Source organism: Geotrypetes seraphini, chromosome 7 (assembly GCF_902459505.1).
Source record: "Geotrypetes seraphini chromosome 7, aGeoSer1.1, whole genome shotgun sequence".
NCBI classification, from domain to species: domain Eukaryota; kingdom Metazoa; phylum Chordata; class Amphibia; order Gymnophiona; family Dermophiidae; genus Geotrypetes; species Geotrypetes seraphini.
In genome coordinates, this window is record NC_047090.1 from 165,876,775 (window position 1) to 165,904,685 (window position 27,911).

Consider the following 27,911-nt stretch of genomic DNA (forward strand, 5'->3'; position numbering starts at 1 on the left):
TGTTTCTAACACTGGAACTTGATGATCAAAAGTTTATTTAGTAGACGATGCTAACAATCCCAGATCTGGTAAAATATCAACAAAGGAGACCCAACACGGTCTATGTTTCGGCATGCAGTGCCTTCTTCAGTGGTCCTTTTAAGGAAAGATTGAGTAATGTATTCCATAAAGTAAAATATAAAATAAAGGCAACCTGTGAAAGAATAAAAATATCTCTACAGGTACGCTCGCACAATCGCAGTCCGAAATGGGAAGAAATTAGCGCCAGCAAAATATTGGTGCTATAGAATAGCGCTTAGAATTGATTGCCATGCCTAATTGTAGTGTAAATGCCAGCGCCCAATTTTGGGCATTTCAGCTTATTTATTTATTTACTCATTTATTTTAGCCCATCCTCCCCACAGAGCCCAAAACTGTATGCAAATTTTGGAATACACTTGACCCACCCACTCCCCTCCCTTAGCCACACCCTCTTAGCACCCAGTGTTATAGAATAGTGCATGGGCGGGTGGATACGCAAATCCAAATCATTGACAATTTATCTTTGATCATTGATTTTTAAGGCCAATTAATTCATAGTTAATGGCTCAGTTAATTTAGTCGCATGCCCATCTTGGATCCGCACCAAAACCTTGGCCCCATATACAGACTCCGAGGGAACGTGTGCTGTTTTAGCCCTCCCCCTATCATTTTGAAAAGCTAGCACTTAGGCCTCAGGTTCTGGCAAATTGTGCCACATCTTTGCCGACATTTCTTTAGCGACAGAAGTGTTGTAGTCTCTTGTTAGTCCACTTGAATGCGTAGAAGTAAGGGTCAGCCATAAAATTGTAAATGATGCCCCTGACTAACTCGCTGCACCTCTTTGTCTGCTTTTCAGAGCCACAAAATCTTCAGATTAGCCATATAAAACAGAGGTAGTGACAAATGTACTGAATTAGTCCAATAACAAAGGTGTCACTAGCAACTTCCATTTTATTCCTGAATAGTCCAGTAGACTTTCTGTAGGACTTCAAAAGTGTACAAAAAATACAGTATACAAATCTTAAGTTCTTATATAAACAACACAGAACAATGGTCTCTCTGTGATGTTCTTCCTTTTTCTGTTTGTTTTCTTTGCTCTTCTGTCCTTCAGAGTGAATATTTTTAAAACCTCTCTTTTCCCTCCATTCTCCTTTCTTTTATTCTGGCCTCTTCTTCCTGTCTGCTCTCGTTCCCCCATGCCTCATCCTCTTCCTTCACCACATCTTCATCTTTCTTTCACATCCTCTCCCTCTTCGGCCTTTGTCTGCCCTCTGTCCCATCTCTGTCACCCGTGCTGGCTCTTACTGCCCCTGTTCCCTCCACCCTAATTCTTGTCCCTCACATCTGCCACAGAGCACTTGGCAGCATGACCTTTGGGAGGGAAAAGATTCCAGTTAGTCAGGCTATATTATTGATTTGAGGGAGATGGCATTCACCTTCTCCTCCCTCCAAGCATTCGCCACCTCCTAGTTCTGGAAAAATCCAGATCCTTTGGTATAACTGATCCATAAACAAAGCTTGTGTGTTGATCCTGAATATGACACCTTAAGAAAACAAAGTGCTCTCCAAGATGGCCTCCGTGGCATTTGACCTTTCTCATTGTCCGTCTTCCCAGGTGCTTTGTTATGGGTTCTTTTTACTATTTAGTGCACTAAGACAATGAACATGGGAAGCTGTGTTTTTAAGTGTGTTTCCTGAAAGCATGGAGAGCAGCCGAAGCATTCAGTGTTGTGCAAAACAACTCCCTTTTGCTTTCACGATCTTGCCGACTGCCGGGGTGCTTGTTATGTGGAAAGTATTTTCACTTTCCACCAAGCTTCTTCCCTTGGATGTCTTTTCCAGCCTCGTCTTTGAGACCTTTTAAAGTCTGCAAATAAAATACAGAGGAAAGTGTAGACAAATAATCTGATCTAAGCAACATTGTTTGAGATGGCTTTAGATTTATGTGGATGTTGAAACAAATCTCTCTCTTTTTTTTCCCCCTTTTGTTCCCTTCTCGTTCACTTGAAGCAGAGGCCCATCCTGTGGGGTCCACAGTCGGCGATGAGGACGAAAGCCTTTCCATCCCAGAGCCAGGCCACCTTGGCGTCACCGCCGGCGGGACGGAACCTGACCTGCTGACCTGCGGACAGTGTCAGATGAATTTCCCGCTGGGAGACATCTTGGTTTTTATAGAGCACAAGAAGAAGCAGTGCCATGGCCCCCACAGTGGCGCAGGTTACGAGAAGAGCCTGGATAAGAGCAGCCCTCCCCCCTCTTTGCGCCCCGAGCTCAGGAAAGTGTCGGAGCCGGTGGAAATCGGGATCCAAGTCACCCCCGACGAGGATGACCGCCTTCTCACGCCTACAAAAGGAATTTGTCCGAAGCAAGAAAACATGGCAGGTAAAGAACAAAATGTTTTACACGTAGCCAGCCTATGTGTAAGCAGTGTTCGCATGCACCATCTGGTTGGGGGATTCATGAGTTTGCTGGGACCCCATTCTGTGTCTTCAGGGCATGAGTTTTCTGTGCGTACTTTAGTTCTGTTCTCATGTTCCACCCGACCTGCGCAACAGACGCTGGCAACGGTGAAATAAGAGCAGCAGATTACCCTCCAGTACTAAACATTTGTTTACATCATGACTTGCTTTGGGGATAATAGTCATTTATAACTTGTGAAATAAAATCCCGTCTGAGCCTTGGCAATGAATTAAATCCTGCAGACACATTTGTCCCACTGTCCAACCTGAGGCAGATCGTAGTGGCAGGCAGCTTTTAGCTCTGGCCAGCGCTGTGTCTGGAGGTCAGTGTTCCCCCTGCCTGGGAAGTCATTTCTTTGTTGAGTAAATGTGGCAGGCTGTGTTTAATTTATGGTAGGTATGTACAAGAAGAATGTGTATGGACCTCATCCAGCCGGCTCTTGCCTCTATGTGAACTGTCATTCTTAGAGAGAAATAGCTCATTTGGTTTTTGGTCATGTGAACTCATTTTTTAGTGGGTCATCTAAATTTAAATGTTGGTGACATGCACAGGGGTCACACCTTTGTCTTTTCTGATTCTGACATCTTTTCCTCAAAGCTGACTCTCAGCACAGACGTAAATGTCAGGTGCAAAGGCAAAAGAACAGATGAGGGTTGGTTTTTTTCCCCTCTGTACACAATCTGGGGGCCGTTCTTAGGTACATCTCTGAACATATGACACTCAGCACAGGATTAAGGCATTAGCAAACTAGGCATGTGCCTAGGGCTCAAATGTTTAGAAGGGACCCTTTTGGATGTGCTAATTCAGTGGTTCCCAAGGCAGATTTTGTTCTGGCAATTCAGCTGCTGCCAGAAAGAAGAATGAAGGTAGGCCAGACCCACTAGGATTGCCAACTATCTCCAGATTCACCTGACAGGATTGATCCAGACCTGGTTTTATTCCATTGCATGCAGGGACTTGTAGTTCTGATTTCCAAACTGGATGCCCTAATTAAAAAAAAAGCAAGACTACAAGTCCCTGCATGCATTGGGGTAAACCCAGGACTGAATCAACCTATTCAGTGAATCTCAGCTAACGATCCCATTGCTCCCCCCCCCCCCCAGCGCCCTGTGCATTATTCTCTGACTGGCAGGAGGTGCTGGTAAGCAGTGCTTCTTAGCCTACTGCCTCTTCTGGAGTTTCTCTGCGGTCAGGACCGTGTAAGGCCCATTTATGGGAGTTTAAAAATACAGTATTTTCACTTTATAATGGGGGTCCACCAGAATGCTAATCCTGCCCTGATGACACTTTCTGGTTTGTTTGTTTTTCCTGATTGATTTTTGCAGTTCTGTAATATGAAGTAGTTCAAATTTGTAACGAATCATAAAAGGGCCCAATGGAAGCATTTTCATAAATCTAGGACAACCCCCCCCCCCCCACCTCCTATATTAAAAGTGCAGAAATCCTGTGTCTGGGTGGGGAGTTACTCTTGCAGCTTGCACCAGGGATAATATTTGGCAGAAGGACTTAGGGACTGATGCAGCTACCTTGCATTACCACCATGCACTAAAGCTCAGCACATGCTTTCCTAACACAATCATGGTGCAAACATTCAGACCCCTAATGGTGCAAACAACTAGCATGCAAATAGGTAAAATGCAAATAAATGTCTGCTAAAATGGGAGGGCACACTGGATGCACCCACATGCATCCGTTTTGCACATACAAAAAAATTGTCAGTCATCAGTTTGCCTGCACTAGTGTCCTCTTCATATCCTGGAATGCTGATCTGTGCCTAAAATACTAGCAGCGTTCTCTTTCTGCAGCACACCTTCCCTCAGCTCTGTGTCTTTTACCATTATCGTCATTAGCGGTATAGCAAGGGTAGGGCAGCGGGGGTGGTCTGCCCCGGGTGCAGCCAGTAAAGGGGTACAGTGTGAAGCCGAGGGGCTGTGGTCTGGTGTGTGTGGCCACTAGCTCTGCTGGCCCCTCTCCCTGTGACATCAACTTCCTGTTCTGGAGCAGGGGGACTGGCAGAGCTGACAGCTGCACCCACCAGACCGTGCATTCCTCGCTGCTCGGAGAGGGAGGTGCTCCGTCCATGGTGGCAAGCAAGGTAAGGTACGCCTCTACTCGCCACGGAAGCCAGAAGAAGTTTCAGGACCTTATGCTCACACTGCCGGGAAAAAAAAACCAGGATTGAAATCCTCACTTAATGCCATCACAGAACACTTCGTGTTAAAGCCCCAGTACTGCACTCGGCTATGCATTTCTTAGCATCAATGTAGAATAGCCTGATAGCTTCTCTTTTTTACAAACCTGTGCTAGCGACTGCCTTGTGGCAGGAAGCTCCAAAGCCCTTTAAATTCGGGGCAGTTACCGCAGCGGCAGCCACCGGCTCGGCTTTGCAAAAGAGGTGGGTAAAATGTGTTGCGCAGTAATGTCTGCCGGAACGATTTTGTGCGCGGTTTAGCTCCTGTTGCAAAACTCTTTGCTGCAAAGGGCGCGTGCCAAATCATGCACAAAAGCCAAGTTAAGCTAAGCGCAAAGCCTAGTGCACTTTACCACGTTGGATTCTGAGTCAGAAGAAAATATTGTAGAATGTTTGCTACAAAGGGTGGAACATAAAAATCAAATGAAAATTCTATACACAGGTTTTTTTTAAAAAAAATGTGCATTTTCCCCGCGTCCAGATTTGTTACTTCAAAACTAAGCAATCCGTGCTCCTTGAAAATGTTGTTGTCCTGCCTTTAAATCTGACTGAAAACATTCTCATGGGATTATAATATAAACATAATTTAGTTTAGGATTAGAGACAATTTCTGAAGAATGTAGAATTCTGGGCCCAAAATATTAAAATCGTCATAACCGCAATGCAGAAAGAAGGAGCGCTGTGTTTTACAGAGAGCAGTTTTCAAAAACAGTTGCCGTTGATAAATTTCATTTCATTTTGTTATATTTCTACACTGTTTTCGCCTGAAAGCTCAAGTGGGAAAAAACCCCAATAGAAGGATACAGTCGTCAGAAAAAACACAATGCAGAACAAGTGACAACAACATTGAAAGTGCAGAAATGTAATATTACAGGCCTGGAAGTGTCCTCTCCTTCAGGATAACACTTCCAGGCCTGTAAATATGTACACGTGATATTACATTTCTCACAAATAGCAGAAGTAAAAGTTCATAGGACACGGCGGGTTTCAAAGGAAGAGTTGGCGAGCAATTTCCCTGTGAAAACTGGTGCAGAGTTCTTGGCTAAATTAGATGGCACCCGGTTTGAGAAGGCAGAGTGAGATTTATTCGAGAAAACCTCCACCCTTCATTTCTCAGATGGGTTCCATAGTCAGGGTTTAGCTTCAGGTCCTACAAGCGAATGATTCCACTCTGTTTCTCAGAGTCCATGAGGTGGAAAAGCCAGGAACCAGTTGCTTATTGGCACAGTGGCCACCTCTGTATCAAGAAGGGTCTGTTGTGTACTGAACTAACATGGAGGGTTCGTTCCTTTGTAAAGGGACAGGGGACTCCTCCATGCTTGTGTGGGATGATGTTAGGGGATGGAGGGGAGATTGAGGAGGCAGCTCCCACCGTACCTACCTGACTCCACCCAATCCATAGATAGTGCTGGTCCCTTAACGTTCCTGATCATGTTTATATAGGATTACCATATGGACGTAAAACCCAGATGTCTCAGTCTGTCCTCCTTACTTCCATTAAGAACATAAGAATTGCCATACTGGGACAGATCGAAGGTCCATCAAGCCCCAGTTTCCTGTTTCCAACAGTGGCCAACCCAGGTCACAGGTACCTGGCAGAAACCCAAATAGTAGCGACATTCCAGAGTTGAGATTGTGATGTCATAGTGCCTCATTCCACCAATGCCTAAGAGCCAAAGATTGCAGAGAGGATGTACAAAGCACAGGATCTTTAATTGGAATAATTGCTATCAGTTTGACACTGCATAGTAGCAGGATAGAATTTCACGGCGTTTGTCACTCTTGATTTGTTGTACCCTGTTTTTGACGCCCATGGTTCTCCACCTGTGAGTTTTTAATCCATTCCGGACCCCTGAAGAAGGAGTGTTTCTCTGAAACACGGACCGTGTCGGGTCCTGCATCTTCACATTTGAGAACCTACATTGGGATCACCACATTGCATTTACTCCAGGTACAGATCCTGTGCTTTGCACATCGTCTCTGCAGTCTTTTCTTTCGTTTTTCATCGCCTGACTTCTTACTGCAGACAAGTTGGATTGCTTCCTTTGTCTTGCTAAGAGCCAAACTCATCAGTGATGGCACAATAGCTTGATTGTCCTGTACTTGGCTCACATAAGAACATAAGAGCTGCCATACTGGGACAAATCGAAGGTCCATCAAACCCAGTATCCTGTTTCCAACAGTGGCCAACCCAGGACCCAAGTACCTAGCTAGATCCCAAGTAGTTAAACAGATTTTATGATGCTTATCGTAGGAATAAGCAGTGGATTTCCCCAAGCCATCTCAATAATGGCCTACGGACTTCTTTTTTAGGAAATTATCCAAACATTTTTTTTGTACCTGCTAAGCTAACTGATTTCACCACATTCCATAGTTTAATTACATGTTTCAGTGGCAGTAAAACCCCGATGTCTCAATTTGTCCTCCTTTCTCTGGAGTCATATGGAAACCCTATATGGAGGAACTTACATGCCCATGGAAGTAAACGAAGTGCTGGGTATTCAATCAGGGCAAGGACAAGATGTTCATTCTGTGGAAAGTGGTTTAGGAAAGTCACCTTTGGGTGGTGGAATTCTGGCGACTGGACCCTAGCCTTCCGCTTAAAGGCTTCTCAAAATAATAGGAAGAGGTGGGCCAGGTGGCATCTATCAGCCCACACAGAAGAGGCACTGTTGACAGCTCGCAGCAACCTGCAGAAAGGAAAGAAGGGCATTAGCTTCCTGTACAACGACTGATGAACAAATGAATGGAGGGAGGGATCGACAGCTGTAAACGCATCGCCAATTAGCTTGAGGAAGAGAGGACAGTGTTGTTGGCCCTCAAAGAGCTAGAAAATGCGAAAACATTGAGCTGTAACATCCCTGCAGATGCGTGAGAGGGGAGAGCACTTGCTGAGGTCTTGGGATTGGGAGGAGGGAAGGCAATGCTGGTTCGGGTCTTGGTGGGGTCAATAAGAGGGAGGGGAGGAAAGGGAAGTATACTCTTAATTTATTATTTGTGCGTCGCGCAAACCTAAACAGGCTCAAGGCGACCTGCAGTGGGAAAGGGTGTCTTGGGGCATAGAGGGAGGGAATGGGAAGGAGGATAAAAGGAGAAGAAGGGCCTGATCAAACTAAGGAAAAGAGAAAGGTACGTGTGGATATCATGCAGATATTAGTTATCAAAGAGTAGAGTTTTCAGTTTCCTCCGGAATAAGTCATGCTTGGGTTCTCTTCTAACTGTCTCTGCGAGGTTATTCCATATTTTGACTCCCAGGAAGGTGAGCATGGATGGGAAAATTCTTGTGTACTTGAGATTTTTTGTCGAGGGGAGGTTTACTTGAATTCTGTGAGAGGTGGACCATGCATCAGAGAAGAGTCTACTAAGAGGGGCGGTCGAGTTTCCATAGATTATGTGATGTACGATACAGGATGTTTTGAATTTTATTCGGGATGAAATGGGCAGCCAGTGAAGTTGCTTAAGGTAGGCGGAGATTGAGTCGTATTTTTTCAGACCGAAAATGAGTCTTATAGTGACGGCGGCTCAGAGATGGGAGGAAGCAAGAAGTGCTTGATGGCTAATGGGCCCTTATGTTGTATGCGACAGAGAGCAGTTTATTCCATGGCATGGATATTGGGGGGGAGGGGGGGAGGCCATTTCAGACTGATTTGCCTTGGGCCTTGCACCCACTGGGGTTCCCTGTCCCTGGAAAAAAGGCTTTACTGGACTGAATCAACTCTTATTTCAACAGAGAGGATTTCTGAATTAACCAAAAAGATTGGAACGCTGCATTAAACATTAAAAGATCTTTCCCAGTGAGGCACTGAAGATCACTGCCGTTAGATAAGTCGGAAGGGAGGTAAAAAAAAAAAAAAAGAGCAGAATCCAAAGAAATCTAAATACGGTCTCATAAAAGGCAAAGCTAATCTCCCAGGCAACTTAATTTCTTTTATACGTTCCTTCTTCTTTTTTTTTTTTTTCTCCCCTCTCGTTAATAATATGTAACATTCTCTCTGTGCGCTGAGTGATATCCTGAGCTGTTCCCTGCTAAGACGGGGAGTGAGGTCTTTTATTCCATAAGAAATATGGAAAATAATCCCTTCGAAGTAAAGAGAGATATGCTTGTTCAAAGCATTTGAAATGCTATTTTAATCAAAGGCCGCCTAAACACTTTACAGCCTAGAGAAGACTGTTACAATTTTAACAACAAAAACTAAACCCCTCTTTTTATTTTTTTTTTTTTTTCTTCAAGCGGAAATAAAACTTTTTTTTTTTTTTTTAAATAATACTTTTAATAAAATGTAAAGATGAAAGAATGGAACTTCAGTCGATCAGATGTAAACTGTAATTTAATGTGGTGGGAAGTGTTAATTATTTTGGCTTAATTGAATTCTTCGGGCTGCAGCGCTTGCGGAGCTGTAGACAGTGTATTGTTTGTGCCTGTATCGCTTTGTACAGATAAACAGTAAAGGGAGCGCAGATAACATTCCATTATTTATTACAAAACTTAGTTGTCAATTTGAGCAGACAATGAGCAGCTCAAAGGGAAGGGAGCAAGCACCAGAAGGCCGGCTGTTTCTCCTTGCTGAAATTACATACGTTAGCTCAGGCGCATCGCAAGCTGCAAACCCGCCTTGCACGCTCTCACCCCATCCTCTTGCGCAGCGTCCGCAAGGGAATGTGCTAGTGCAGGTTTCCGGGTCTCGCTGCTACAACAGCACAATGCCAGCTGCGGAAACCCTGAGAGAGCATCTAACTCAGCTCCATCTTTAAACCTACCAGAGATTTTTCCATTCTTTGGACTTTCACAACAAAATTCAAATTTCTGACCAACTGACTTTCCCGCCAAAATTCAAATTGGTGGGACTGCCCCGTTCCCAATCAGGTCGGTGAACTTTTCCAAAGACGCAGCGAGACCCGGAAACCTGCAACAGAACAATGCCAGCTGCGGAAACCCTGAGAGAATGTCAGCAAGGGAAACCAATGGACGGAGTGCTGTTTTGGTACCCTGGCTTCCCTTGTGCCCTGTGTGGCCACACTGGCTGCGCATAGCTAGCTAGGGCCTTGCACTTAAACACTGGTTGGCTGATATTTAAAGTGGATGTGCCGGTGAGTGGGATATTCAGTGGTTCTAACTACATTTTAGTGTTAAATATTCCCTTGGACTGCCTCAGCTCTATCTGGACAGTGCCGGGATGGTTCGTGGTGGAGCTTGAGTGGAGCTGGGAGATGATCTGGTTAGCAGCAGTATTCAAACCCCTAACCAGATAGCTAACCAGCCAAAATTAGGACAGCAAGAAAGTTGCCCTAATGTTGTTCATTAGACTATGTGGTTAGCAGTTTGATATATCACTAATAACTGGATATCAGTGCCAATCAATGTTGATTGATGGGCATTCGGTGCCAGCTGGTATGCAGATGTCACCACTGAATATCCACTTTTTTTACTCGCAGCAACCAGCGTTTTAAAATATGCTGACTGCTGCAAGCTGAATTTCAGCCCTTTGGATTTTATTATTCACCTCCCATAGCTGAATTCAAGGTGGTTTGGGTCCTATAGGTACTTCCCCGCCTAAGACAGCTCATGGCCTAAGTTGATACCTGAGATAATGGAGTGACTTACTCAAGGTGTGTCAGTGGAAATAGGGGTTTGAACCCTGACTTCCCTAGTTCTCAGCCTCCTCCTCTTCTTTGGAGGTCCCTAGATCCATTGGGGCATCCAGTAGTGTTGCCCAATTCAAATCGATTCACCGATTCACTTTGGTGAATCGATTTGAATCAATTTGTTGTCAGAAAAAATCGGTCTTGCTGATTCAGTGACCAACCCCCCCTCCTCCCCCCTCCCAGTGAGCCCTGACATACCTCCAGGTCTCCTAAAGCAGCAGCAGTAGTGGTGGTGCCCGCCGGCCGGTACAGGTAGCACTCTGAAAAGGCTGCTTGTGGTCTGCCCCACCAGGGCCTTCCCTCTGCTGCATCACTGATGGCGGGGCAGGCCCCTAGCAGCCTGTTCACAGCGCTGCCTCTGCTGGCCGGCCAGCCACCACCAGCGCTGCTGCTTTGAGAGGCCCGAAGGTATGTTAGATCTCACAGTGTGTATATGGTGGGGGGGGAATCGGTTAGGACACTGCACAGGGGAATAGGAGGGATGGAAAGCTGCTGCACAGGGGGATGGGAGGGATAGAAAGCTACTGTACATGGTAGGAGAGAGGAAGAATGGTTGGACATGGGGTGGAGGAGAGGAAGGGAAAGATACAACAAAGAGGTAGAAAGGGGTGAGAAGGAGAAATCACACATATGGTGGAGGGGAGGAAGACATGCATGGAGAAGACAGAGGGAAAAATGTTGGACATAGAATGGAGGGCAGGGAATGATGGTGCATGGGGAGAAAGACATGTTGCACATGATAATGGAGGGGAGGAAGGGAGAATTTATGCATGGAGGGGAATAGAGAGATTTGACCCAGGGCACAAGGCAGGGAGAGAGAGAGAGACAGATGGTAGACAGTAGGAAAGAAACATAAATGTTGGATATGGCAGTGGAAGGGAAGGTACAGAGATGGAAGTTGGATGGTGAGCAGTGCACAGAGGAAGAAGAAAACGTCAAATGGGCAGGAGACCCTGGTGAGCAAGTTAACAGAAGACAAACAGAAACCAGAGCCTGGGACCAATATGATTTGAATGATAAAATGACCAGACAACAAAAGGTAGAAAAAAATAAATTTTATTTTCTGTTTTGTGATTACAATAGGTCAGATTAGAAATGTGTATCCTGCCAGAGCTGATATTAGGCAGTAAGTGTGAGTTAGGACCTAATAGAGAGAGGAAAAATGTTTTTATTTTATTTACACCACAGTGCCAGCATGAGGATGGAGAGGGAAAGGGTGGTTGGGGTGGGTAAAGAAACTGCTAAATAAACCCGCCAGGACATTTGAAAAACAAACAAACACCCAATTGGGCAGGAAAAGCAAATTGAATTGAAAAATTTTTCCCTGAATTGAGCAGTACTAGTATCCAGAAAATACAGGTTGGTTGGTGCAGAGTCGAATTAAGTGACAACTCTAGTTGGGGCCCATACATCAGATTAATCTGAATATCACACCCTAGCCTTCCCTCTAGGTTTTAAATTAGACTTAGAGCTGACAAATTCATATAGGCAGGGCTTAATCCTGGTAGTTTCCTGCCTCTTTTTGACTAGAAACTCTTGGAGATGCCACTTTGAAGCCCTACATGTGGCTATGTTGGTCTTAGGAGATAGAAAGAAACAAAAGTGCTGTCAGCTCCTTCCTGTGAATGAGCTGGGGGGGGGGGGGGGGGGGTTAAGAACTGGGCTGCTGTGAGGTGCTGGTAAGGACATGTCTGGGGCAGAGGTTTGAGGGACTTAGCTGTGGTGGGAGGAGAACATAACAATAGCCTTACTGGGTCAGACGACTGGACCATCAAGCCCAGTAGCCTGTTCTCACGGTGACCAATCCAGATCACTAGTACCTGGCCAAAACTCAAGGTGTAGCAATATTCCATGCTACCAATACAGGGCAAGCAGTGGCTTCCCCCGTGTCTTTCTCAATAACAGACTATGGACTTTTCCTCCAGGAACTTAAAACCAGCTACGCTATCCGCTCTTATCACAACCTCTGGGAATGCGTTCCAGAGCTTAACTATTCTCTGAGTGAAAAAAAAAAATTCCTCCTATTGGTTTTAAAAGTATTTCCCTGCAACTTCATCGAGTGTCCCCTAGTATTTGTCATTTTTGACGGAGCAGCAGCAATTGGGTTCCTTAGATTCATTGGTGCAGAGTTGTTCAGCGGTCTGGGGGGGGGGGGGGGCATCCAGAGAACATGGCAAGGAATCACATGGGACGAGGGATTCAGTGGGGGGTATAAGTTGCTGAAATGTTTCTGGCATGCTTGCAACATCTCGTAGCATAAAAGGTTCAGATATTAAAAAAAAAAAAAAGAAGAAATTTCATACCCCAAATAAAAGCACAGCAATTCACATTTGTGCTTATGAATTAATTTCAAAAGGTAAACTTTTCTCTGTCTTTTGTGCATCTGGCCTTGATTTATCCACTTGAATTACTTCCAGTTTTACCTTTTGTAATCTCCTTTACACTGTCATTTTGAAATTGCTTCTCTCTGTCTAATCATTTATTTTGTTTTACTTGTACCCAGCCCCCTCTCTCTTTTCTTTTTCTGCTTTCCAAGTCTCTTCTCCCCTTTCCAGCCTTTCTTTATGTTCCTTGTCTCTTTCCTGTCTTCTGCGTTTCTTTTTGTGCCTTCCTGATGCCTCACATTCTCCCCTTCCTTTTCCTCTGTCCCATGTCCTTCTCTCTTTTTCTACGTCAGTGCCACCCTGTAGTATTCTAGGTGGCAAGTCAAATGCGCGCTAGAGAAAAGCGCGCAGACAAATGTGTGAAGACATGTCAGCGCAAGACAATTGCGTGCAAGGACAACTCCACGCAGGACAATTGCACGCAGGGACAATTGAGCGCAAGACAACTGAGCGCAACGACAAAATGGCGGAGCGTGATCACGTGCACGTTCACCACGTTCGTGTAAACCTGACGGTGTTTTGCAAGTGCATTTTTATCACTATGGTTACCTAGCCTCTTTGTGCTTTGAATATAAATCACGTGAATGCATTTTCGTTACTATGATTACGTTTCCTTCTTATATATAGATGCTCAGAACAGCCCGCCTTCCTTTCGCTGCCTGACTGTGTCAGATGTCGTGCTCGTGCATTTTACTATGAACCATTTGCGCTGAATTGTCTTGCGCTTGCTCAGATGTCTTGCGCTCACTTATCTTGCGCTCATTTGTCTTTGAGCTCACTTGTCTTTACGCTCAGACGTCTTGCGCTCACTTGTCTTTGCGCATTTGTCTGCGCGCTTTTGTCTTGCGTGCATCTGACTACGAATCAGTATTCTCTTCCATCAGTAGGGTTACCATATGGCTCCAGAAAAAGGAGGACAGATTGAGATCTCCGGGTTTTCAATGAAGTAAAACCCAGATGTCTCAAATCTGTCCTCCCTACTTCCATTGCTCGTGTCTCAATCCGTCTTCCTTTTTCTGGACCTTTATGGTAACTCTACCCATCAGTAACTTTTTCTGTTCCATCCCCCTGCGCCCTGCACTTGGCCTCCCTCTGCTCTTTCCGTGTCCCCCCCCCATGCCACACTCGGGTCTTCCCCACCCCCATAGCTCTTGAAATCTTCGCCAGCGTGAGCCACTTCTTCGGCCTGCTGCTCGTGCTAGCGTTGGTTTTCCCTATGATGTCACTTCCTGGCCCCGCAACCTGGAAGTGATTTCAGAGGGAGCCAGGCCAGTGCAAACAGCAGGCTAGAGTAGTTTATTGTGCTAGAGAAGATTTTAACAAGGTACAGGGGGCTCGGAAGGGGTGTGTGGAGAGGTGCTGGTGACCCACCATGATGGTGCCTGGGACGGTCTGCCCCTTCCCCTCCTTACTATGCCACTGTGCATGTTCATTCTTGATATCTTGAAAAACAGATTGACTAGGTGGGTCCTGAGGACAGGCTTGGAAACTCCTGCTCTAGTTGTTTCCCTACAGACTTATCAAATCCTGAGCTTCCTCCCTGTCCTCCACTCTTACTAATGGCCTAGTATGGTCAGGTCACTGTTGTGGGAGATGGATGTGGTAGGGACAGAGTCTAGCTTGGGGACAAGGGCTTTTTTTCCTCTTCCCTCCTTTTTCCTCTGGAATTGTTACTGAAGCATGAACTTCTATCGGAAGATCAGTTGGAGTCAAAGTGGAAAGTCTGCCTGGTTCTGTTGACTTAAAAGAAGTATGTGGGGAAGAAACAGCTGGTAGGGGGAGGATGAGCCTTGATGAAAGGGGAAAATTCTAGAAAAGAAAATCAGCGGAGTATCTGTAGAGATAGATTTCTCTCTAGGTCTTATATTGAGCAGAAGGCAGGGCTTGAAGCCACATCTCTTCATCTAGTTGACTGAAGTGTGACCATTAGTCCCTCTTAAAAGGTCTTGGTGCGTACAGATTCCTTTTGTACACAGACCTTGCAATAGAATTAGGCTGTGGCAGTCTCTCTGAGGAAAAGAGCATTGCCAACAGATGTTAAGGAAGTCACTAGTGTACTGGTTAGTGAGCGATAAGATGGCTCTGGTGGCTTAGGCGTATCCATCTCCTCTGTGACATGCTTAGTCTTTCGGTTATCCTGTGGGTGGAGAGAGAGCTCAAAAACGTCAATGGGGGCCTGTGAAATTTGACTTACTCGGCCCATGCCTGCTCTCCTAACTTGTTAATAGGTTGTGTCTTGCGTTCTCCTCAGTTCTCCATCTAATCCCAGTTATGAACAGGACTGTAATGAGTCTCTTGGGAGATTGCGTCCAGGCATTGGTTAGTGTTCAGGCGGTAGGAAGAAAGACAATTTTCATTGTATATGGCTTTCAAGTTACTCCCCCACCCCTCGGGGATTCCCATAGTTGGCCTGTGATCTTGGGGTCATGATGATGACTTGAACCCATTGACACACTACATTGATTTCTACTCACTCTCCTTCCAGTGAAGTGTCTTCATGGCTGCACACCAGGAAGTTGGCAGGCTGGGATTAGGGCTCATTCTGCAAGGTCCTTTATTTCTGTTCCTCTTGTTAAATCAGCCAGTTAAACAGTTCGATGTGACTCTTCCTGCCAGCCCCAGGGGTGTATCAGAGGTCCTGCCAGACTGTATAGGGCCAGGGCACCTGCGGTCACCCCCCTCTTTCGCTTTTTTCTTTTCGAGTAGCAGCTTGTTCCGAAATGAGAATGCAGCTATTGAGAGTCAGCAGTCTGTCCTGGTTCCCACAGAGAGAGGGGGCAGGTTGATTTCTCAGACCTTCACACCCTATAGCCTCGGGTTGAGAATTTGCAACTGTGCGGCCTCTGGAAAGGTGACCTCTCCGGCATAGTTCTAATCTGCGGGAAGCCAGTTACAGGGCTCGCATTCGATGATTTAACTTTTATAAAGTCTGCATGTTGTTCAGACACATTTACCCAAAAAACATTCAATAAAATCCCCTCACTGGAAACCTTGAGGAGCCAGTTTGAGAACTGGGCACCCCCATGTGATGGGAACCTATTCTATGATAGTTATGATTATTTTTTATTGATATACTCAGTGGCGTAGTAAGGTGGGGGGGGGACGTCTCCTTCCCTGCCCCCCCACTATCGCACGTGCACGCCCCTTCCCTTCCCACGTACCTCTTTAATGCTCCAGGCGCAAGCAGCAACCCTAACCTGTGACTTGTGCCAGTGTCGGCTCTTCTTCTGAATTCACTTCCTGGACCTGTGCCTATGAAGTGACATCAGAGGACGAGCCGACGCTGGCACGAGCAGCAGGTTGCGATTGCTGCTCGTGGACGGAACGTTAAAGAGGTTCGGGAGAAGGGGGAGTGCGCGCATGGCAGGAGGGGGCGGAAAAGGAGCGGGTGGGGGCAGAGAAGAGGGCAGGGGAGGGGCACTAGTGCCCCAAGCGCCTCTCACCCTTGCTATGCCACTGGGTATACTTCCCTCCTGCTGTTTTCTCATCCAAGGGTAAGGGGGGGAAGGAGTCCAGTGATGGGGGCCCAGGAATGGTGGAGGGAGGGAGGGGCGGAGATGTCAGGGGATGTTGGGGACGTCAGAGGAGGGATGTGGGGCTCCACGGCTCAGTTGATCCTGGCAGAGGGAATCCCCCAATAGCTGAGCTGCCAGGAATCCCCAAAACTGGCTCAGCTGATGGGGATTTCTCTGCCGTGATTAGACAAGATAGTTGTTGGGTACGTCTGCAAAACTTGCTTTTCTGTGTTTTTCACGTGGACATTTTTATTATTTTTTTAAAATTTAATTCTTTATTGATTTTCAAATTTTGACGGTGCAATACAACTATTATTAAACCTGAGCATTATACATAACGCCCTTAAAATACACAAAATTAATACATTACCAATCCTTTTCTCCCTCCCTTCCTCACATAACTATTACACTGCACATGCATATATTATTGCAATATTATAGATAAATACCTTTAGCAATCCCAAATACTTTCCCCTCCCCCCCTTCTGGATGTGTAAGGGATCTGTAAAAAGGGAAATGCCTGACATTCATTGCAATTCAACATATGCATCTGGGATGTTTTTATTTTTGAAAATGGGCCAAAAAAAAAAGGTAGATGTCCTAAGGACCAAAACTTATACCTAGCTCATTTTCAAAAATAGAAGATAGACGTTTGGCAGCTTTGAAAATGGACATGTTTCCTACTGGGTTTGTGGACGTCTTGCACGAAACGTCCAGCCTCCAGACTTAGGCACACTGTCGATTATGCCCCTCAAAGTGTTTAAAAGGACGCCAGCGACTCCTCTTTTTCTTAATACCGATTATAACAGAGGATACAAATGGCCACAGTCTTTATTTTATTTGGACAAAAACTAATTGGGCAAACTAGCTGAAACTTGTGGGCAGTTCGGCTCGAAGGACGTGTCTCATACTTCCCCAGCCCCACACCAAATCTCTTTCCCCTTCCGCCTCTCTGCGTCTCCAGCTTCAAGAGCCCAGATCTTGTCCTGCTGTCTCCCTCCAACTCTCTTCTTGAGCTAGCCCTTTTCTGATTTGGGGCTGCAAGCTACTCAGGATATTATGAATTGTGATTAAGATGATTTAATGTGGCATAGTTTGCTAATATAGTGCTTCCTCAAGTTTTTGAGGGATACTGCTAATATGTGATTGTGCTGTAATTGAAGATGTTTTTATTTTTTTTTTTTTAATGTACTTGGTCCGGAACTATTGTGAATGTTTTATTGTTAACCTTAGGCAGGGGTGTCCAATGTCGGTCCTCGAGGGCCGCAGTCCAGTCGGGTTTTCAGGATTTCCCCAGTGAATATGCATGAGATCTATTAGCATACAATGAAAGCAGTGCATGCAAATAGACCTCATGTATATTCATTGGGGAAATCCTGAAAACCCGACTGGACTGCGGCCCTTGAGGACCGACATTGGACACCCCTGACCTTAGGGATAGGCGGTCTGTAGATTTTAGAAATAAATATAATATGCAGATGAGTTGCAGCTGTAGGGTGGAGGAATGATTCTGCAGGCAAGTTTGATGCTTGAGCCCTGCTAGGGCCACCTGATTGATGGCGCCAGAAATTTCCAGCGCAAAGACTGCTGAGGGGTAATGCGACGTGGAAGTTGGATAGACATCACATCCCCGCTGATCCTTTGCCATTACAAAAGAAAGTACCGGATTCATGCAGAACAGAGGATAAGTCCTTGCATTCATGGATTGATGGAATTGATTTTTGTGGCTTGACCTTGCTTATATCAGCTAGTTATCACCTGCCATCTGGCAGGATTCTGCTGGACACCCTTTATCCGGAAATGCATATCTCACGGGCCCACACTGTGACTGAGAAGAGCAAGTCAGGGGATGAGCAGACCCGACTGAAGTGAAACCTATGAGGCCATGCTCTGGTTGGATTAGGGTTACTAGATCTTCCATCTGGTAAAAGAGGATGTGTGGTCCTGCCCTGTTACGCCCCCCGGGTGTACTGGGAAGGAACAGGGAAAAAGGGATAATTACAGAAAAAAATATGGCCAAATGATAGTGATGTTGCATATATCTTTCCAGCCACTGCCCTTCCCTGTCCGATACCTACCCTTCTCAAACTGAGGCCACCCTCAAGAGGCCACGATGTCTTAGACTGTGGACTCGAGGTCATGATGGCATGAACCTGTGTCAAAAGTTGCACTGACTTTACACTCACCCTCTCCTAGCGAAGTGTCTCCATGGTTGCACGCCCGAGAGACTGGTAGGCTCTGTGGCTTCCAGGAGAGCTGCGGTACTGCAGTATCCAAGAAACGAGAACTTCTGCACTGCAGTTAGTCAACCTGGAGTGACCTGTTCCTGGCAAGGAGCGCTGCGTGTTGAACCCCAGTAGACGCTTCAGTCCCGCGAAGCTTTGAATTGCAATTTTTACTGGTGAAATCTGGCACAAATGACACCCAGCCTCCAGAGAGAACCTAGAGCTGCGAGCTTACTGAAGGAACAGCGCCGGTGGCTTTTCCTGCATGGTCTCTGAATTGAGTGAGGAAAAAAATAAACTGTCTGTATTGAGGCATGTTCTGTGTCAGGGTGTTGAAGACTTAGTTGAAAGCTTTGCAAAAGTTAGTTAAAAAAAATCCTGTGAAGTACTATAAAGATTGCAGAGCAAGCAGGATAGTGAGTAAAATTCACCATGGAAGGTGGGTGTAAGGAGTTGCATGCAGGTCCTGTCTCTTAATGGTTTAGCTGTAGGCAGAGGATGGGTGGAACCATGCCTCCTTGAAAACGAGGGTTGTCCTATGCACCCTACAAGATGCAGCAAGCAAACAGTGGAACATTAGTTGATTAGAAACGGACCACGTCCACCCACCTCTTGTTTCTGTAGCACAATTAAATAAAACTGGCAGCTTCTGCACCACAGCGGGATATCCACTAACCACGCTCATGGATTCACTTGCCTTTTTTTTTTGGGGGGGGGGGGTATTTGGCAGTTTTCTTAATTGGAACCAAGGCTGGGGTCTAGCATAATGACCTTTCTCTTAATTTATATCCCCCCACCCCCCAACATACCTAGTATGCCCATTGTAGAGACAGTCTGTATCTGATGCCTTCAATAACTCTGCAATCATAATTCCTGAATCTGGCCACTAGGTGTCACTTTTAAGCAATGAACAGGACCCCTCTTCCCCCCTTGACTAAAAGGGCCAATACACAGAACACGGCAAACCGTGTTATAGAGCGATTTAGTTTTACCGGGTGATGCTCAACATAAATGGCTTACAAATTGTATGCATGCTGTGTGGTGTTGAGGGTCAGTGATGAAAGGGAGAGAAACACGCCTAGTGCCTGCACAGAAGAGCTGAGCAGTAGGCCCAGCTCTTTTTGCGCAGGCCCAGTAGAGTGCAGAGCTATGATCGCTGGAGCTCCGAACAAGCAGCAGCAAGGGGAAACTCCCCCCCCCCAAAAAAAAACAACAAAAAACTGCTGCTGAAACCTCCTTGCTATGGTGAGTTTGAGAGTCTTTTGTGTGCGAGTGTGTGTGTTCTACGGTGATTTTAAATGCAGCTGTTAGGCATGGGACATATACAGTACGTCCATTGACTTTAAAATTCAAACAACTGTTTCAGATTCAGGTAAAATGCTCCTGCCTTCATGATATCGACAGCTCCAACCTGCAGGAAAAGATTGCATGCGTTCCTTTGCTGTGCATTAGAGAATGACACAGGAACAAATTTGTCCCCACAGGAACTCAAATTCCCCTTCCCGTCCCTGTGAGTTTTGTCGCTGTCTCTGTCCCATTCCTGTAAGCTCTGCCTTAACCGTACAAGGCTCGGACACTTACGATTTTAAAGTGTTTGAGGCTTGTGCAGATGAGGACGGAGCTTAGGCATTGGTGGAATTATGACATCACAATCTGAGCTCTAGAATGTTGCTACTTAGGATTTTAAAGTGTTTGAGGCTTGTGCAGATGAGGACGGAGCTTAGGCATTGGTGGAATGAGGCATTATGACATCACAATCTGAGCTCTAGAATGTTGCTACTTAGAATTTTAAAGTGTTTGAGGCTTGTGCAGATGAGAACGGAGCTTAGGCATTGGTGGAATGAGGCATTATGACATCACAATCTGAGCTCTAGAATGTTGCTACTTAGGATTTTAAAGTGTTTGAGGCTTGTGCAGATGAGGACGGAGCTTAGGCATTGGTGGAATTATGACATCACAATCTGAGCTCTAGAATGTTGCTACTTAGAATTTTAAAGTGTTTGAGGCTTGTGCAGATGAGAACGGAGCTTAGGCATTGGTGGAATGAGGCATTATGACATCACAATCTGAGTTCTAGAATGTTGCTACTTAGGATTTTAAAGTGTTTGAGGCTTGTGCAGATGAGAACGGAGCTTAGGCATTGGTGGAATGAGGCATTATGACATCACAATCTGAGCTCTAGAATGTTGCTACTTAGGATTTTAAAGTGTTTGAGGCTTGTGCAGATGAGGACAGCGTTCGCAGTAATGGGGCAGGGACAGGAAAAGAACTCTCTGGGATGGGACGGGAAAATGATTTCATGCAGGGACGGGGAAAAATTGGTTCCTGTGTCATTCTCTACTGTGCATTACACGGAGTGCTCATTTTAATACTAATGAGCTCCTTGCAAGGCATTTGCACAGGATTCGAGATCTGAGGAGTAGAAGATCAGATGCAGGAATGGAATTGGGGACCTGTTACATTGTCAGAGCATAACACTTAATAGGGATATGCAGACTGGAGATTTTTGTGTCGTTTTTCTTCTGTTTTGTTTTGGGGTTTTTTTTTTTCCCATTCTGGAACCAATGTCGACACGAGTGTACACTCTTCTTAAAGAGTGTGCATTGTACGCACAGAGGGCACACTCCCGTCAGTGTGCATACATGTGTGAGCCATAATGTATGCATGTACCTTCAGATAGAATGCATCATGTTTGAATACAGTATACTTCAAAAAAAAAAAAAAATTAAGAGCGTGTCTTCGTTAAGACTGCATGGCAAATAACTTTCATTGCAGGTGGGCAGACTGAATGGGCCATTTGGCCTTCATCTGCCTTCATGTTTTTATATTGCAAATGAAAGTCCATCCCTAGTACCTGCCACCTGAGTCACCAAGTCAACCTGAATTGCCTTTTGTACCTGTTGAAGGTTTTGCACATTTCTGTGACAAATAGTTCTCTAGACGAAAAGAAGGATTCGGCCCAGAGCTCACATCACAGTGCTATGCACTGCTGCATGAGAGACTGTCCAAGCCAAATGCAGTCAGGGCATGCATGGAAGTAATGATAGAGGGAAGTTAATCAGGGTCCAGGAAGAAGTGCTTAGGGAATATGGAAGAATAAAGGGAAATCATTTCAGGAAAGCTTCAGTGATGAAATGACTATTTCCCCCCCTTTTTTGAGCTGCTGCTTCCAAAGCAGCATGTCCTAAATGACCTCAAAAATATTGGCTCTGCATGGGTGACGGTGTCACAAGGGGGGATCACGGAGGCTACAACAATGTGTGATGTCATTTTTTTTTTTAAATTTCTTGAAAACTGGCTATTCCAAGGGACAGAGAGCAATGGGAGCTGCTTTTAAAGATGGTTTAAAAATAGATGATTTAACAGTGGAGTTCTTAACCGAGACAGCAGTATTAATGCTTGCCATATGTGCTTGTGAAATACTGCGCAGTGCAGGAGGGAGGTACAACCTCCTTTTAATCCGAACTGTCACAAGTTACTGCTTTTTGAAAAATAAAAGAGGCGCCCAGGTGCAGAATCAAGGATTCTTTAAAAGGCAGAATGCGTGCAGGTAGGGAAATCTTGGAAAGAGTTAAAGGTTAAACCCTTTATGTTAGAATAGTCCTTTGCTTTCTCCCTCTCTTTTTCCTCTGAATGTACCACACCCTTCTGGCAGTGTTCCGATTTTGTCTTTCTTTTTTTTTTTTTTTTTTTTCTTTAAGGCTGGGCAGGCAGTTTTCCTGAGGCGACTTGTCCTGGGTGACTCCAGTTCATCATTCGTTCTTTGCGCCCTTTGATAGCTAGATTAGGTGGAGGACGCTTAAACCTGTCTTGTTTACATCAGAAGGAGAAAGAAAACTTTAAAGCATACCTAGGTCAGCAGTGCTCCCATATTACCGTCAAAGTTGAGACACAGCGTTGACTCACACTGGGCAAACGTAGGACACTTGCCATTGAGAGGTCGTTTTACTTAGTTGTGGCCAAAACTGGCCCTAGGACGCCCTTGAGCGTGTTTGTTTTTTTTTTTTTTTACTGGTCAAATTTTCATTTTTTTGGTGCTACTGGTTATGCTGGGTTGCCGTGAGCACGCAGCCATTTAAAAACAGCATGGCCACTTACCGACACCTATTTTGTAGGCTTTAACCCTTTCAGGACCATAAGGATCGTAGGCCAATTTTTGTGGTTTTGACGACATTTTTATGGTAAAAAGGGCTTGCAGATGCCAAAAAATTGATTTTTTTTTTGTGAAATATCATTATTTTTATTTAAAAAAATCACACTTCTGGCTTATGGACAGTGTGGCAAGTGAATCTTCTCGTCAATCTGGCAACGACGCTAATGAATGAATGTCGGAACCAGTTTGTTTACATAAAGGCAGTATCATATGGAATCCGTACATATCAAATTTAGAACTGTAGACTATCCCAATCAAAATTTATAGGATTTTAAAGTTATGGGACAAATATGTCCCTTGGTCCTGAAAGGGTTAAGGAATCATGCGTTAACCTGCGCTGCCAGTTAGTACGTGGTCATGTGGATGCTCTAACTGATTAGAACAAGGACACCCATTCTCCACCTCCCCTGATATTCAAAATTCGGCAGTTCGACTGATTTTTGGGCTGAAGTAATGGGAACACATAAGCCCCTACTATCAAAAACTCCATTGGCTGCCCCTGGAGGCTCGAATCCTGTTTACGTTCTCTTGTCTGTGTTATAAATCAATATTTGGTCTGGCCCCCATTTACCTAGTTTCCCAATTTAATCTGGCAAGTTCTATTAGGCCTACATGAAGAACACATCTGTTCACCTCTCCGACAACAAAGGCCTGCCACTACAAAAGATTCCTGGACAGAACCCTCGCCTTCCAGGCAGGCAAATGGGACGATTGGCCTGAGTAACGTTATCGCGCTCTCTTCAACCTACTTCAGTTTCAGAAAATTGGTCAAAACAAGTTTGTTCAATCGATTTGTAAACTAGGAATTTTTATAGCTCTGCTGTTCCAATCCAGTAACCTTAAGAACTATATAGCTTTGATTGTGACCTCTTCGCTGATTGTCCAGCGCTTCTTGTTGTAAACCGCCTCGAACTTCCATGGCTTTGGCGGTATATAAGAATAAAATTATTATTATACCTCCTCCTCAAATAAGTTACAAAAAAAATTTAGTGCCTGAATTAGCACGCGCTAATTTGGCAGTTACCACAGGATGCATGAGCGCGTCCTGCAGTACACCATTTTAAGCTGCATTCGGCATGCATCGGCACTTAGGCCCTCTTTTACTAAGGTGTGCTTTGCTTTTTTACGCGCACTAAATATTAGCTAACGCATGCATGTTAGTCTGTGGACGCGTTAGCGGTTAGTGCGCATGTAGATTTAACGCACGCTAAATGTGCTCTAAAACGCTTAGCACACCTTAGTAAAACAGGGGGGTTAGTTTAGGCTATCCTGACTATAAGTCGGCGTTCCTTTTCTACTGTACTGAATTTTGTTTTCAATGTAAACCATTTTGATTTGTTGTGAAAGGCGGAATATAAAGTCACAAATAAACCATAAACTAATGCATCTTAGCAAAAGGACCTTTTAGCTACAAATCTAGATATTTCCCTTCATAAACGGAGAAGGGGAATACACTCAGTTCATCAAGCTAGTGGACAAACAGTGGCCATGTAACTACCTAACCCCTTCCCCCTCTTTTACAGAACTGTAGCGCATTTTTTTAGCGTCACCTGCGGTGGTAACAGCTCCGACGCTCATAGGAATTCTATGAGCGTCGGAGCTGTTATTACTACGGCTGGCGCTAAAAACTGTGCTACGGTTTTGTAAAAGGGGGGGGGGGGGAGGAGAAATCTGCTAAGCACTTATCTGTATACCACTGACCTTAGAAATATAGAAACATAGAATATGACGGCAGAAAAGGGCCATCGGCCCAACAAGTCTGCCCACTTCCTCAAAGTGAACCCACAATGTTTATCCCATCTTTTCTTAAAATCGAGCACGTTGCTGGCCTAAACTACCTGAAGTGGAAGATCATTCCAGCGATCAACCACCCTTTCAGTGAAGAAATACTTCCTAATATCATCATGAAATCTCCCACCCTTGATTGTTAATGGATGCCCTCTTGTTACCATAGGTCCTGTAAGGAAAAAGATGTCTTCTTCCACCTCAATATGGCCAGTAACATGTCTCCCCTCTCTCTGCGTTCTTCAAGAGAGTATAGCTGCAACTTACTTAGACGTTCTTCATAGGAGAGATCCTCGAGTCCTGAGACCATCCTAGTGGCCATTTGCTGAACCGACTCTATTCTCAGCTTATCCTTTTGATAATGTGGCCTCCAAAATTGAACACAATATTCCAGATGAGGTCTCACCGTAGACCTAAACTAAACTAAACTAAACCTTAGGTTTGTATACCGCGCCATCTCCGCAAGTGCAGAGCTCGGCACGGTTTACAGAGTTATGAGGAAAGGCACTACAATGAAAGGATATAGGAGAGGGACTAAGAAGATAGAGAGGGACAAGATACTAGAGAATGGGAGGTGATTAGATTTTTGAAAAGAGCCAAGTTTTCAAGTGTTTGCGGAAGGATTGGAAGGAGCTTGAATTTCTGAGCGGGGATGAGAGGTTGTTCCAGAGTTCTGTGATTCTAAAGAGGAGGGATGTTCCAGGTTTTCCTGCGCGGGATATACCTTTTATAGAGGGGAATGATAGTTTCAATTTTTGGGAGGGTCTGGTGAAGTGTGGGTTTGAGGAATTCCAAAAGAGTGAGATAACGGGAGGAAGGACGCCATGTAGGATCTTGAAGACCTGTACAACGGCATCACAACTTCAGGCTTTCGGCTGACAAAACTTCTTTGGATGCAACCCAGCATTTGTCTAGCCATGGATGAAGCTTTCTCCACCTGATTGGCAGTCTTCATATCTTCACTAATGATTACTCCCAGGTCCCGTTCTGCCACAATTCTTGTTAAGGCCTCACCATTTAGGGTGTAAGTTTTGCATTTCTTTCTTCTATTCTGTTGCAAGGAATGCAGCTGTGCACACCTGCTTGACCAGTACAAAGATTTTTGTTTAATCTCAATCATCTTTATTAGATTTCAGATTGACATGAGTCATACAAATGAAAGGCCTCCTTTTATGAAGCCGCGTAAGGCTTTTTTTTTTATCGCCGGCCGCGGCAGTACTAGCTCCGACGCTCATAAGTGTCAGAGCTTTTACTGCCACGGCCGGCAATAAAAAAAAAAAGCCTAACACAGCTTCATGAAAGGGGGGTGGAAAATCCATGCCATAATTTTAATATAAAAAAATAAACATTAGCAAGTTAGCCCTACTTAACTACTGGCAAACACACACACGTGGCTTTTCTGTGACTTCTTGTATCTCAAGTTTTAACTTAACAAAAGCCGTAATTTTCAACTTTATATAAACTTTTTTTTGTTTTTAAAACTTAAACCCCCATCTAATCCCCTCCTCCCCCTTTTAATTAGTGGAGCTTGAGATAAAGATCAAAAAGCATAATATTAAAAGAGTAAATTTTGAGACCATAAAGCACTTAACACATGGAAACCGGCTACTGGGCGACTGTGTTAAGGGGTTTTGTGGTAGTTTGCTTGTTTCCCCGTGTTAAGAGAATTTTTCTGTAGAGAGCCTGGCATGGGTGAAGAATGGGAGTGGAAGCATTAGCCATTACACTAACGACCATGTTAACGCTTTGTTAACCACTTACTGTCTTCTAAAAAGGAGGTGTTAAGTGCTTCTGCATTAACATGGAGTGGGTACCACACTCTTTAATCGGATTCTTAACATAAAACCTGCAATAAAAAAAATAGTGGGAATGGCCCTTTTAGGTTCAAACAATTTTTATTGATGCAAACACAGCAAATACAATACCAGCGCACCCCAAAGGTGCACAGTACAAAATAATAATGCATCATATACAATAATAGAACAAGCATATACAATAAAAGAGTAACATCAACCAAACTCCCTCCCCTTCCTTCTCTACATAGGGCAAGTGAGATTAATGAGGGTGGAAAGGTACTCCAAAGCCCTGTACTCTTATGAGCCCCAAAAATGTTACACCATGGTGAGTACTGGTGGGGCGGGGTGGAGAATATCATTGGGAGAGGGGAGGAGAGGGGGGTTTGAGGAGGGGAAATGGGGTGTATTGAAGATTCTGGCAAGTAGGCAAAGATAGGTAAGTGGTTCAGGTGGGGGGAAGGGGTGGGAATAGCCCTTTTAAATGCAGGGCTAATTTGGGGCTTGCTGTGCATTAAAATTCTGCGTTATAGTGGGATAAGCCTGACACTTAATACATTTTTAATAGAGTCCAGGTGTGCCGCGAGACACCGGGAGGAGGAGAGGTACCGGCTGCCTGCCTATAGGATGTGCCTCTCTTGGTGAGAGGCACATCCTGTCAGTAGTCAGCCAGCACCTCTCCTCTCCGCGTATCTTCCCTTCCAGCATCCTCGTCTGAGGGCTTTCACGCGTGCGCGGATGTCGACACAATGATGTAATCTTATTGACGTCTGCGCACTTCTGGATGCCGCAGCCACAACATTTGAATGCACCTAGTACGGACTGCTTAGGAGTGATTGGTGGGAAATGGAGGCCAATTTAGCTCCACCCCTCAGAGTTTTGGAACGGTTGAGCTCCACTGATCCTACAAGGGCCTTCCAACAAGTGCATTCTGCACAATAAACTCCTGTTCTAGAGTGTGGAGCTAGGCCTGAAATCCCAGCAATCTACATGACCTCTTCCCTTCCTTCATAAGGGGCACTCTACCTGCATCCAGGCGCTGGGGGTGGGGCTTTATGTAGGGGGCTCCTTAACTCTGAGCCCTTGTGCGTGAGTACCCTGCAAGGCGGAGGAGGGGGGGGGGCTATTTAAAGGATCTACATGCAGCCAGGAAGCCACCTCGGTGCGGGACCCGGGAACTCTTTTTCAGGAGCTGAGCATGTCGTCCAGGGGGGGGGTTCCTCGTGCAGAGGCCGCCCGAGCACGCGGCAAGGCGGGGCCTCCTTAGCACCTCCGCGTGCAGCCACGAGCCGCCTGTGCGCGCTGTCCTAACACCTGTGCGCGCGAGAGGGGGAGCGTGCATAGAGGCCACTTGGGGATAGTTTAAGTATTTTCGCTTCGACAAATGAGAAATTTACTTGCTCTGGTTCTTACAAAAAAAAAAAAAAAACACACCTCTCTGTTGCTTTCCTACTCTCTCCACCTCCCCGAACGAAAACTGTTGTCCGAGAGTACTGTCGGCAGAAAAAGGTGGCCCCATAAGAAAAACTATCTGCAGGTCCAACAAATTTACGGAAGGGGCGGGCTGCGTTTTTTAAAAAATGACACACGGGGACTAGTTTTAAAATCCTTGAAGTCGTTTGACGACATCGTTCCCCCCCCCCCTGGTTGTGTGGGACTCGTTTCAGCTTTTCTCTCTCCCTCTTGCCTTTCATCTGCAGAGAGTGCGGGAGCATCAGATCCTTTCTATCTGGAGAGCATC

General features: G+C 45.3%; 1 protein-coding gene across 1 annotated transcript in view; it reads left to right on the top strand.

The window, feature by feature from the left end:
• BCL11B (BAF chromatin remodeling complex subunit BCL11B) overlaps nt 1-27,911 on the top strand; it is a 306,049-nt gene that overhangs the window by 26,484 nt on the left and 251,654 nt on the right. The window contains 1 exon segment of the mRNA XM_033952386.1: nt 2,035-2,403. Coding sequence (XP_033808277.1) covers nt 2,035-2,403 — 369 coding nt within the window.